At 40.8% G+C, this 14,170-nt stretch overlaps 1 protein-coding gene across 1 annotated transcript in view; it reads right to left on the bottom strand.

Moving 5' to 3' along the window:
* Positions 1 to 14,170, bottom strand: part of LOC145348909 (sestrin-3-like) — an 89,244-nt gene that overhangs the window by 13,263 nt on the left and 61,811 nt on the right. Inside the window, exon 6 of the mRNA XM_080196974.1 lies at positions 9,663 to 9,810. Within this exon, the coding sequence (XP_080053100.1) occupies positions 9,663 to 9,810 (148 nt within the window). The remainder of the gene's footprint in view (positions 1 to 9,662; positions 9,811 to 14,170) is intronic.

Raw genomic sequence — 14,170 nt, 5'->3', positions numbered from 1 at the left:
TTCACTCAGAGTGGAGTCTGTCTGGAACAAGCTGCCAGGGGTAATAGTAGAGGCAGGTACAACTTTGTCTTTTAAAAAGCATTTAGACAGTTACATAGGTATAGAGGGATATGACCAATTGGGATTAGCTTAGGGGTTTAAAAAAGGTGGCATGGACAAGTTGGCCGAAGGGCCTGTTTCCATGCTGTAAACCTCTGACTCTGATTCTATATACAGAGTCCAGCCATTTGAGCATGATCAGTTTCATATGTATTTTCCAAGCGTACATAGAACAGGGATGCAAGGAGGAGTGTTGAAACTGTTTCTCAATGGTAACTTGTACATGGCAAGACTGTCTCCATATGGATGTTAATGGTAGCAGAACTGATCAGAAACAGACGTTCCAAATAAACAACAGGTGCTAAAGACTATGAGATAGATTTCCATCTCACTCACTCTTTACAGAGACCAGCCTAGAACATTGTCTAGTGATTTCAATACAGATGCAAATTTTATACCCTGGTATGGCTGGTGAGAGATTCAGTAATTGTAATATGAGAAAGGAGATAGCTAGATATTCTCTTGCTGGAGATGGCCATTGCCCAGCACTTATGTGGCAAGTAGCCATATTTGGTCAAATGCTGCCTTGATGTCAAGGGCAGTCACTCTCAGTTCACCTCTGGAGTTCAGCTCTTTCCACGTTTGGACTAAGGCTGCAGATGAGATCAGGAGCTGAGTGGCCCTAGCAGAAACCAAACCAAGTGTCAATGAGCAGGTCATTGCTGAGTATTGCTGGTTGGTAGTGACCCCTTCCCAAGTTTTTGACACGCCTGTACAATTTGGGTCAAAACCATCCACAGGAAACAGGATTGTAAAAGGAGAGTATACAATTTTTAAAAAATGCACATCCTGTCTCTATAGACCTGCTGCTCACTGTTATACCAAACATAAGTAGTTAAGATGGGTGAACCAGATATCCCAGTGCTGTTGTCCAGGTATTTCCAATTGTTTCCTTTTGAAGGAAGGCAGACAAACTTGTATTTGTATGGTCTTTTTTATATCGTTGAGATGCCCCAAACAGCTTCATAGAAATTTAACTAATTTTGAAGTGTTTTTGTTTATTTAAGCAAACAGTGAGGTCTCAACAAGATGATTATTTCCAGTGGTTTTGTGGCTAAAGGATGAACCTATGTCAGGACACCAGGAGAGGCTTTTTTCAAAATATACCTTGGAACATTTCTGGCAGATACTAGTTTATCCTAGGGGATTTTCACAGTAATTTATTGTGCTGTGAATGTAAGCCTACTTGTAACAAATAAATAAACTTAAATTAAGACTTTAGGTTTAACATTGCATCCAAAAGAATTGACATCTCTGACAATGGAGCACAGCCTCAGTACTGCAGTGAAGTAGTTGCCACTCCTGTCTCCAAATGGTCAGTGTTACCACTAAACTGAGCTAACAACTGGCTGTTTATCAAAAGTCCCATTACAGAAAACCACCAGAACAAGTAAGACAGATCTTCTCTGGCTATACAAATGTTTATTAGGTCAAGCCTGGAATAAGTCACAAATGATCAAGTATGAGACAAGATCTACTTTTTGGCATCAAGACCACAGGCTTTAGCAGACACTGCAGCATTATAGTGTGTCAATACATTAGTTTTTTTTCAGAAGACCTTCTCATTCTGATAGGGAATGGACAGAAATTACTGTCAAGTCTTAATTAACTACCTTGACTATTTACTCCTTATGTTACAGATTGTGGCTCCAAATAAACATTTGGCCAAACTGTCAAAAATATGTTAACAATAGCCCCTATTGGGAGTAAGTATGAAATTTCATTCTGCAGGCCTGTGTGCCAGTTCCCTGGCTCTAGCCAGAGCACAAATCATTTTCCTAGAAACAATATGGGGAGAAGGTGAGTGAACTATTAAGCAAATTAAGGCCTACTAAGGCCTGTTAATTTAGGCCAATGGAGATTTTCAAGTCCACTGCTTCCAGGGTGGCGGGGGCGAGCGAGCGCGAGACCAGGCTGACCAGCGCTTCAGACAGGCTCATGGAGGTTCCCTCCGCTCATCAGGATGCTGCAGTAACCTCTCTCCCAGCCAACTTTCCTTGAATTGCATCTCGTTGCTGCTTTCAAGCTGGGACCAAAGTGCCCAAAATCCTTAACAGTAAGCTACTAAATGGACAAATCACAGCAAGTGATGTTTCCCGACAGCCTGGGCTCCTAACCTCATTACAGCCTGATAGGAAGAGTTCAGAAACCTGCAGAGAAAACCTTTTCCAATCAGAATGCAAGCAGTTATAATGTCAAAGTCACATGGAATTTTTCAATTGTCAACACTTCATGAACTTTCTTTGTAAACTGAAAATAAACTGAATGGATAGAGTATTTAAATAAAAAATAAAAGCTCTGACAAAGGGTCATACAGACTCAACATGTTGGCTTTATTCTCTCCCCACTGATGCTGTTAGACCTGCTGAGATTTTCCAGCCTTTTCTGTTTTTGAGACATACATAATGTTACATAAACCTTGGACAACCTGCATGACAAATAAGTGATATGGCTATATAGTCTGGCTTACCAAACATAAAAAGGGCATCAGTTAGTCCAAAGAAAAAGCAAAAATATTACTGTTTAGGTTTTATTCACAGCGCAAGTTGACAAATTATTTAATTGCTACAGGATCTGCATCAGCTCATGCCCGAGGCAAGAAAATCTCTATTTAAATGTTCTTCCTTTCAAATGGATAAATGCTCAATTAGGTCATTTAAGCATCACATTTAAACTAATTGTTTTATAATTTGTACTGATATCTTCTAGTTCTCTCCTATAGCTATCCAGCACTAATAACCTACCCACTTACGAATCTACTCCTTTCTCATTAATAGGCTTACACTTTCCTCTCGTAAAGAGTCTTAGTCACCGAGCTTATCCTGGTAACTAAAGACGCCAACTAGCACCAGCTGTCCCATCCAGGTCCTTGCTATCTTGCACCTTGTGATGGATCAAAACTGACTACCGATTTGCAGAAGTGCCTGAATCAAAGCAAAGATTGTACATTTAATGATGCTAATTATACACATTTGCCAAGTAATCAGCACCCTTCTCCTGCAGTATAAAATTATGACAGTTTGAAATTTGGCATTCTTGCATTTGTCCTAAACAGTGCGTGACAAGTTCCAACATGTCTCTCTTTTTAGTAATATTCTCTAGCCTTATATTTTCAGTAGTATTAACTAGAATGTTATGGTCATTGCCGACTAACCACGAGGGCCCAATAGAATCTCAGGATCACACACTGAACCACATCCTCAGTAATCTCCTCCAGTATTTTCTGTAACATGCTACAAGGAAACATTACGTCTATAACATTTCAACCTTAACTCAAAACCTGTTTGAGCATTACTAGCCTACTGGTACCTAGGAAATTAAGATCCCTTACAAAATTGTGGCCAGAATGTCTCAGTCATGGAATAATTGCAGTGCAGAAAGAGGCCATTCAGCCTATCATGGCTGTGTTAGCCTTCTGAAGGAGAATTCACCTAGTGGCACTTCCCTGATTTGATCCCATAGTCCTGCAATTATTTCCTTTTCATATAATGATCCAATTCCCTTCTGAAAACTTCAATTGACCTTATTATCATCATACTCTTGGGTAAAATGTTCCAGATTCTAACCAATTGCTGTGTGAAAATGTTTTCTTCAATTTAGGGCGGCTTGGTGAGTGGTTAGCACTGCTGCCTTACAGCGCCAGAGACCAGGGTTCGATTCCTGGCTTGGGTCACTGTGTGCAGTTTGACGTTCTCCCCATGTCTGCGTGGCTTTCCTCTGGTGCTCCAGTTTCCTCCCAAAGATGTGCAGGTTAGGTGGATTGGCCATGCTAAATTGCCCCTTGTTGGGGCACAAGCTGGGGTAAATGCATGGGGTTAGGGATTGTGGTCAGTGCAGACTCAAATGGCCTCCTCCTGCACTGTAGGATTTATCTATTCATGTCACCATTGCTTCTTTATTAACCTAAATCTTGTTCCCCGGTTTTCCAATGGGGACAGTTTTCCTTATTTACTCTGCTCAGACGCTGGATTTTGAATACCTGTATCAAATGCCTTCTGAAAGTTGGGGGAGTTGGGGGTAGGGTGTTAGCATGGATAGGGGATTGGCTGTCAAATAGGAGGCAGAGAGTGGGGGTCAATGGGTGCTATTCGGATTGGCGGTTGGTGACTAGTGGAGTGCCCCAGGGGTCGGTGCTGGGGCCTCAGCTATTTACCATTTATATAGATGATCTGGAGGAGAGAACCGAGTGTATGGTGTCGAAATTCGCTGATGACACCAAGATTGGTGGAATGGCAAATTGTGCTGAGGATGTGGAAAGTCCGCAGAAGGATATAGATAGGCTGGGGCAAATGGAATTTAATGTTAGCAAGTGTGAAGTTGTCCACTTTGGTAGGAATAATGGCAGGAAGGACTATTACTTACATGGCAAAAAACTGCAGCATGCAACGGTGCAGAGGGACCTCGGGGTCCTTGTGCATGAGTCGCAAAAACCCAGCCTGCAGGTGCAGCAGGTGGTCAGGAAGGCGAATGGGATGCTGGCCTTCATAGCGAGGGGGATTGAATATAAAAGTAGGGAGGTCTTGCTGCAACTGTACAGGACACTGGTGAGGCCGCAGCTGGAGTACTGTGTGCAGTTTTGGTCACCACACTTACGCAAGGATATTTTGGCCTTGGAGGGAGTGCAGAGGAGGTTTACTAGGTTGATACCAGAGTTGAGGGGGTTGAACTATGAGGAGAGGCTGAATAAGCTAGGCTTGTACTCGTTAGAGTTTAGAAGAACGAGGGGAGATCTCATTGAGACGTATAAGATGATGAATGGGATGGATAGGATAGAGGTGGAGAGGCTCTTCCCGCTCAGAAAAGACAGTAGGACTAGAGGGCACAGCCTCAGGATTGGGGGGGGGTTTTTAGAACGGAGTTGAGGAGGAACTTCTTCACTCAAAGGGTGGTGAATCTCTGGAATTCTCTGCCTGTTGAAGTGGTAGAGGCTGCCTCGCTAAATATATTTAAGACACAGGTTGATAGGTTTTTGGCAGGCAAGGGGATTAAGGGTTATCGGGAGAGGGCGGGAATGTGGAACTGAGCCACGACAGATAGCCATGATCTTATTGAATGGCGGGGCAGGCTCAAAGAGCTAGATGGCCTACTCCTGCTCCTATTTCTTATGTTCTTACGCATCACATTTCCTCTCAACGTCCTCTTCGAAAGGAAAACAGTCCCAACTTCCAATCTGTCCATGTAACTGAGCTCTCTCATCCTTGGAACCATTCTCATGATATTTTTTACTGGATCCTCTCTAATATCTTCACATCCTGCCTAAAATGTGTGGCATTATAAATAGGTTTAACTAACTCTTTTTTTAAAAAAATCCCAATGTCCCTGTTGACAGAACTCAGGACGTTGTCTGCTTCATTAACTGCTCTCTAAATGTGTCCTGTCAACTTCAATGATTTATGCACATACATAACCCGGTCCCTCTGCTCCTGCATTCCCTTGTACAAAATAAAGGATACAACTGTATTGTCTCCTTACATTTGCCTGACCAAAATGAACCACTTCGTGCTACTCTGCATTAAACTATATCTGCCACTTGTCTGCCCGTTCCACCAACCTATTTTTTTTTTGACGTTCTGCACTATCCTCCTCACTGTTCATAAGCTTCCAAGTTTTGTATAATCTACAAATTCTGAAATTGCACCCTATACACCAAAGTGTCAGTTAGTAACGTATACAAGGAAGAGATAGGGTCCTAACACCAATCTTTGGGGAAATCCACCTCCTTCCTCCAGTCTGAGGAAAAGACAAATTCACCAGTTTCCTGTCACCTGGACTATTTTGTATCAATGTTGCTACTGTTGTTTTTATTCTGCGAGCTCCAATTTGCTCACAAGTCTGTTGCATGGCATGGTGCCAAAATGCCTTTTAGAAATACACATACACCACATTAACAGCATTGCTCTGATCAACCTCTTGTTACCTCAAAAACTCAAAGTTAAACACGATTTTCCCATAACAAATCCTTGCTGGCTTTCATTAATTAACCCACATTTGCCCAAGTGACTAATAATTGTTATTTCTTAAAAGATTCCCGACCACTAGCTTGGTTACTAGCTAGTGGTCGGGAATTTACTAGCTTGCTAGGCTTACTTTCACAATCTTTTCTGAACAATTCTCCTGTCCTCTGGTACTACCCCTTATGATACCAGGTTAAAGTCCAACAGGTTTATTTAGTAGTAAATGCCACTAGCTTTCAGAATGCTGTTCCTTCGTCAAGTGAGTGGAGAGCTCTGATCACAAACAGGGCATATAAAGGCACACACGGTTTACAGAATACTGATTAGAATGCATGTTTTTACAGCTAATCTGCTATTAAAGTCTTAAAGATATAGACAATATGAGTAGAGATAGCATTAAACATAGGTTAAAGAGATGTGTATTGTCTCCAGACAGGACAGTAAGTGAATGTTGCAAGTTCAGGCAAGTCATGGGGGTTACAGATAGTGTGACATGAACCCAAGATCCTGGCTGAGGTCATCCTCACATGTGCGGAACTTAGCTATCAGTTTCTGCTCAGCGACTCTGCGCTGTTGTATGTTGTGAAGGCCACCTTGGAGAATGTTTACCCGAAGATCAGAGACTGAATGCCTGTGACCACTGAAGTGTTCACCAACAGGAAGGGAACAGTCTTGCCTGGTGATTGTCGAGCAGTGTTCTTTCATCCATTGTCGTAGCATCTGCATGGTCTCCCCAACGTACCATGCCTTGGGACATCCTCTTTTCCTGCAGCGTATCAAGTTGCCTGAATTTGCAACATCTCACTCGCTGTCCTGTCTGGAGACAATACACATCTCCTTAACCTGTGCTTTAATGCTATCTCCACTCACACTGTCTGCATCTTTTAAGACTTTAATAGCAGATTAGCTGTAAAGACTCGCATTCTAATTAGTATTCTGCAAAATGTGTGTGCCTTTATATGCCCTGTTTTGTGATCAGAACTTTCCACTCACCTGATGAAGGAACAGCGTTCCGAAAGCTAGTGGCGTTTACTGTCAAATAAACCTGTTGGGACTTTAACCTGGTGTTGTGAGACCTCTTACTGTGTTTACCCCAGTCCGACACTGGCATCTCCACATCATGACTACCCCATATCTCAAGGGATTTGAAAACTATGGCCAGTGAGTCTGATTTCCACACTCACTTCTTGCTGTAATATTGGGTGCATCATCAACTTTCAAATATAGAGAGCATATCCTTTACCTCCACCTTATCAGATTCCCTTTCAATATGACCAGAGCAGCAGCATCTTTGTTAAAGGCGGCAGATGCAAAGTATTCATTTAGTATGAAGCCAAGCCCCCTGCCTCCACATGTAATTCCTCTTGTTGGTCCATAATCAGCCCCAGTCCTCCTTTTACTATTTACATGTCTTTGGAAGACTTTTGGATTTCCTTACGTTCTAGCTGCCAGTCTCTTATACACTTGCTTTGCTTCTCTTATTTCCTTTTTCAATTCCCTTCCAAACCTTCTAGATTCTGCCCGTTTCTTAATTGTATCACCATCTTTTGTTTGAAGCCTCTTTAAAGTGGACCCTATCTAAAACATTGTGTTTTCATTGAGACTTCCTCTTTATTGGCCCTCATTCAAAACAGAACTATGCCTCAGAGATACTTGCATCTAACTTCCCCAATACTTATACCAATGGATAAAACACTAAAGCAAAGAGGTTGCTAAGCTTCAAGACACTGTTCACTTTCTCAATATAGGCCCTTTGTTATAAATTAAATATCCCTATTGCAACTAAGGCTTCAGTCAGCAGTGTAAAGCAAATCTTTAACGCAAGGCTGAAATTGTATGAATGAAACAAGCCGCAACGTGTTCTTTATTCTCCTATTATTCTTAGTTAAGCAGACTATTTTAAATTAAACCCCAGAAATCTCTTGGTGAAAATAATTCATTTTTTTAAGATTTGGTCAGCTTTAAAGAGGTTTCAAGCAAAAGGCTGTTTTTTTAAAGAAACATTGTGAAAAACACATGACTAGCTTTGATATGCCAGTTAGCACAATGAATCAAAGGTGTGAGACACAAATAGAAAAACCACCCTGGTTTTAAGGCAAGAGCACAAAGTATTTTATTTCCATCCCATCTCTCTTGAAGGTATCAATTATCCAGGCTTTAATTCTACAAGTCATTATCTGCCACTCTGAATATTCGCTATTAGCCGAAACAGCAAGTGTCTGAATGATACTTGATATTAAAGATGATACAGTTGATCCCCTCCAATCCCCATCCTGTTACCAGCAGATATCCAGACACATGCAATTCCAGCAGTTGCCCAATATTTCTTTCCCTTGACCTTAGGAACTGAAACAAAAATATAGTCCCTACAGATTAGCTGAGAGATAAATTGAGAGATCAAATCTAGGACTGCTTTGGTTCATCGGGTCACGGAAGGCTATTTTTGTATTTATCTCAAGTTAGCCACTAATATACTACATGGTTTGGTTTTAAACAAGAGTCAACCTCAGCATACAATGTGCATTTGTTTTAATTAGAATGATTAAACTGTTCCTATGTGAGTCAATATGGGGAAAGCCACATCCACAAAGCAATCTGACATAAGGATTGAAAATTGCTGTAACCACGCAGTGTTAAAAAGTTTTAATTTATAATTTGCTGATTCCAAACAAGATTTGTATAACCTCAAGTAAAGGATTACTCCACCACTGACTGTAGCTGACCTAGTGTCATGGCTTAAAAGACATTTTGTTTTCATTTTTAAATGATTCCAACCACAATACTTCCTAGCTCCGCTATTGTTTTATCTCTGTGCAATTTTGATTGGTTACTGATCTCTCTGCCAGTAGAAACCAATGAGGATGCAAATTTAAAGTCAGGGAAGGAGAATAATTATTTTTGCAGTTTGATGTGATCTGGAATGTATTGCCTGAAAAAGCATTTGAATCACACTCAAATCATGACTATTAAGAGATTTAGAGAAATCCTTTTTAAAAACATTTGCAGGACCATGGGGACAAAACAAGAGAGTGGCGCAAAGTTGATACCTTTCAAATAGTTGGCACAGGCATAATGGGCTGAATGGCTTCTCTCATGTAATATAAATTTTTAATTAAACAGTTGCAAGATAGAGCTGTTCCTTTGAATACTCAAAATAACATGGAGAAAGATGTACAATTTGCATTTTTACCTGTAAAAGAATTTCAAAAAAATGAGATTCATGTTTTCTCAAACACGTCATGATAAGATGTTCAGGCCAATGTTCACTGCCCAAAGCTGGGCGTACTGTTGGCAATTAACACAATCTAGACAGTTGTAGTCCTTTACAGAAAATGTGTAACATATGAAACCCCAAAAAAGCCGTTATTTAATCAATACATTCCTGTCTCCTAATGACAAGCAGTTGACCACTCACTGGATGCAAACTTTTCATTAAGGGATCAAAGTCAGATTGACTTGAGTTGCAACCTACAAACAGGAATGGAGGTTCTATGTTTCTATTAGTCTGCGAACACAAGCTTGATCAATATGGTAAGATCACTGAGACACAGAATTACCAATTTTTCTAAAATTCAATGAACATAAGATTACAAATAACATTTAGATTACCTCCAGTGGCTACCAAAAGACTCTCTTTTTTCTCTTTTTCAAAACGTGTTGCCATCTCTTCTTGTGATGCTTCTTCCTCTTCATTCTCCTCCTGAAGTCTCTTCATTCTCTCCATAAGAGCCTCCAACTCACTGACCGAATCTGAAGTCTATCAAGCAGTAAATATATATTTTAGAACTATTTTGGATTACAGGACAATAGCAACATAAGATTAAGAAATCAATTGCTCAAATTACTTCAGTAAGTTTTTGCTCAATTAAAAGCTGCAGAATTGCATTCACGTGATATCTACTGTATGGAATGTATGCAACATTCTAAAAATGAAAAATGCACGAGAGAATAATCTTCAGAAATATCATCTTGAAACAAGCTCATGGAAAGTATTGGCTTATACTGAAAGGAAAAACAAACCCTAGACGAACAGATCTTGCAGAAAATTAGTGTAGAATCTCTGTCCAGGAAAAGTGTTAATTTCTGTAGAATAAAGGGTTGTTTATGCTAATTAGACAAGTGAATGATGGTATAAGCATGATATCAGATCTGCTGACCACAGGATTCTGAAGGAGGTCACAGTAATGTTCATTCTATGGGGTCTTGGTTATAAACATAAATTAATAATTAAGAAAAATCTAAGAATAAAGTACAGCACAGGAACAGGCTCTTTGACCCTCCAAGCCTGTGCTGATCATGCCCTAAATTAAGAAACCTTCTGCCCTTACTTGGTCCATATCCTTCTATTCATTACCCATCCAGATGCCTCTCAGATGTTGTTTCCACCACCTCCTCTGGCAGCAAATTCCAGGCACCCCCTACTCTGCATGAAAAACCTTCCCGGCACATCTCCCTTAAACTTTCCCCCTCTCACAAAGGTTACGTCAAAGTCACTCATCATGCAAGAGGAATCACATTCACTCTGAAGCCAGCACAGAGTTTAGGGCAACAATTCAAACCATGGTGGCAACAGTTTAAAATAACCAATGCCATGGATTCAGAAATCACAGGGGAAAAAAGCTTTGAAACACTGATATGAAAGGAGTTCTACTTTCCAAGCAAAGAAAGAGTAGGCAGTGAACCAGTGAAGTTCTTTGCATTGTAGCTGTCACTACCCCTTCCACAGCCCTTCAGAAAAACTAAGGGTCTGAAGTAAGGACAAAGAACAGGGCTTTTGGAGACACTAGATTGATAAATACTAAAGAGCTTCAGGCTTATAGGAAAAAGGGGCAAAGCACTAGACCAGTAACCTTCTACATGCCATCTGGCCCATAGCAGATGTCATGGCAAGGCAAGGAATCAAAGAGACTTCAGCCTCCTGCAAGGACATCGGGTGCGTTTGATATCTTTTAGCCTTAACAAAAATCTGATAATTGAGCAGATAATAAACTATAAAACCAGAGATTGTGAATCTATTAATTTATCAATGACCTATTTAGACTAACCAGTAACTGCAGCTACAGATTTAAAACCAGTTATTCTGCACCTGTAGTCAGTGTGCTCGACAAAGCGCTCTCAGACATCTTATTAACTAAAGATGATTTAATTTTAGAAAAGGCTGTGCAATAAGCAAGACAGATGGAACTGGCAGAAGCAGAATCAGGCATGTTTTACAGAGTCGAGGGTGTAGACCCAAAGTCAGGAGTCTGCAAAAATGCCAAAACCATTAAAAGGAGCAGAAAGAACAATTCTTCCATTTCAAATTGCTTCTAATGTGGTTCCATAAAACTGCACTGAGAAAAATGGCCAGCAGGGGGAGCTGAGTGCTTTCAGTAGTAAGACAACTTTTTTTTAAAAACAGTTCTGCATGTCCAAATATCCATTTAAAGAACAAAACTGTTGGAAACTACTTCTGGTTTACTAAATCACAAAATAGGGAACGAAACAATTGAAGCTGAAGATTTCTGAGGCGAAATCAACAATCCTGATAAATAGTTCTGATTCCTAGAAACTACAGTGCAGAAAGAGGCCATTCAGCCTATCGTGTCTGCACACAATCCCACCCAGATCCTATCCCCATAACCCCATGCATTTACACTAGCTAGTTCCCCTGAAACCAAGGATCAATTTAGCATGGCCAATCCACCTAACCTGCACATCTTTGGACTGCCATTTAGACTTTGGGAGGAAACCGGGGCATCTGGAGGAAATCCACACAGACACGAGGAGAAAGTGCAAACTCCACATGGACACAGTGATCCAACTGGGAATCAGGAATCGAACTGGTTCCCTGGCGCCATGAGGCAGCAGTGCTAACCATGTGCCATAGGGATATACAGGGTCTGGAGTCAATCTTATCCTGCAGTGTCTGAAAAGCTGAAATTCAGCCAACCAAAATAAAACTACAAGAACAAAAGAAAGGGTCAAGTCAGCATAACCCTCAGACACAAATCTTGCAAAATCAGCAAATTTACCTGCTCAAATAAGAAAGCATGTTCAAAACTTGGTCTGCTACAAATCAACAAACTAATGGAAGGTCAGAGGGACAACATTTTGGGTCACGTGCTACGACTCTACAACCTGCTAGAAGTCAAACAACTGCAGGCACTCCGAGAGCTACAGCTGACCGGGCTACAAGGTAAAACTTAGTGCTCATCTCTAACGTGGAAGTATATTCTTCCACAATAATAATTACCCTGCTAATCTCAGAAACAAGCGCAGAGATAAGAGGGGTCCAGTTTAAGACACAGAATGCATTCTGGTCACAGCACATTGCGCGGATGGCTTACCTGAATACACCCCAAGCATTCAGATATTAAGAAAACAACATTAACCGAAACATCTGACAATCATTCACGACCTTCTAGTCTTCAATGGCAGACTGGTCAGAGTAATGTGTGAAGACATTCTCCATAAACTCCACAGCAGTCGTTCAAAATGACAAAATACAGCACACAGGCACAATAGTCAATATAATAACCTCGAATTTCAAAAGCTAAAGAGAAGCTTATTTTGATGTGCCATACTTGTACCAATCAAGAACCTAAAGCGCTATTACTACATTCAATATTCCCAGCTAGACTTTGGCAAATGCTAGGAATGGGTCCGTTTAATTTCAGAGAAAATTTACTTCAGTTGTTAATTATTCTGGACTCCTACTGCAACCACAGCAATGGTGGTAAAAGCCTTAAACTGCATTTATCCAAAACATAGTATTCCTGACATTTAACTATCCAGTTTGTAAATAAACACTGAAGAATACAGATTTAACCATGTGAGAAATTCACCACACCATCTGCAAACTAACAGAAAAGTGGAGAGAGGCATAAAGACTATCAAGATGCTTATTAAAAAGAACAATCTAGATTTGACCTTCCTTAATTTGACAACATTAAGAATGGACTCACCAGCAGAACTACCAATGGGAAGAAAGCTAATAACTCCACTTCCTTCATGACAACACAAGCTCAGACACAACATCATCTTCAAAGATCATGAGTGTAAGGCATGAGAAGGATACCAGTCCAGATAATCAAAGGCAGAGTGACAACATTATCCACATTAGTACCAGACAAAAAAGGTATTGATAGAAGACTGCCAGGATATAGTTACGGTCCTAGACCAAATGCTGCAGCCACAATTATATCTCATTCAGATATTTCTCTCTTGGAGCTCTCTGGAGAAGCAGAAAGCCTCTGATATTGTTGGAGGCTACAAGAATAATTTGAGCATGACCAAAATTGAAATGATGAGACAGACTCTACGTCAAACACCTCAAGAAGTGATTCTTAAGTTCAAAAACTGAGAAGCGTGCTTTTGCCCCAGGTGAGGCCATTAATTGGCCACTTAAAATTTGAGGCTGGACAGAAACAGCCCTTAAGGCTGGCAAGTGTGGAAAACCTGGAAATAGAGAGTTTGATCTTGGGCAGGAAGGGGCATCTCTATCAGAAGCAACCTTCTGACTGGGGATGCTCTCCCTTCAAGTACTATTTACCTCTAGGATGGAATCCTAAGAAAAAGATGTTATTTCACTTTCATGCAAGTTTGGTGATCAAGAAATATCTAGACAACAACCCTTGGCCCCCTCACATGGTCAACATATACTTGCCTCACTTCCCTGCTTAAAGATTTTCTTCACTTTTTCATGAAGCAAGAGTCCAACACTTCATTATCACAAGCTGCTAGTTACATCTGCAAAAGCTGGCCTTTACTTTGGTAATTACAGACTATATGACACATTGGAATGACTTGGGAGCCCTATAAAAATGGTGGGCAGGTGCGGATTCTAGGATTCCTGACCCCAACCCCCAGGTTTCCGATTTCTGGGAGTGCCTTTTAAGGGTGTGGATTGATTTGAGTTATGACTCTGGACTTCCGATTGGCTGGCTTCATTGCCGAGATGGGCACGTCCTAGTCCCCTGCAATCTTCATGGGAATCAGGCCAACTTTTCAAAGAGTAGTGGTTTAGGGCATTTCAGAAGTGTCATGAACTACAGTCCGCAGGAGGGAACCTTTTGAATGCTAAATTCAGAGATCCTCTTCATGCTCTCTCTCTGCCCCGCTTCCCTTCCCTCCGC

This window comes from Carcharhinus amblyrhynchos, chromosome 10 (assembly GCF_965287045.1).
Source record: "Carcharhinus amblyrhynchos chromosome 10, sCarAmb.v2.hapA, whole genome shotgun sequence".
Lineage (NCBI taxonomy): Eukaryota > Metazoa > Chordata > Chondrichthyes > Carcharhiniformes > Carcharhinidae > Carcharhinus > Carcharhinus amblyrhynchos.
Note: the sequence above shows the minus strand (reverse complement) of the source record. Positions and strands in the feature narration are given on the sequence as shown.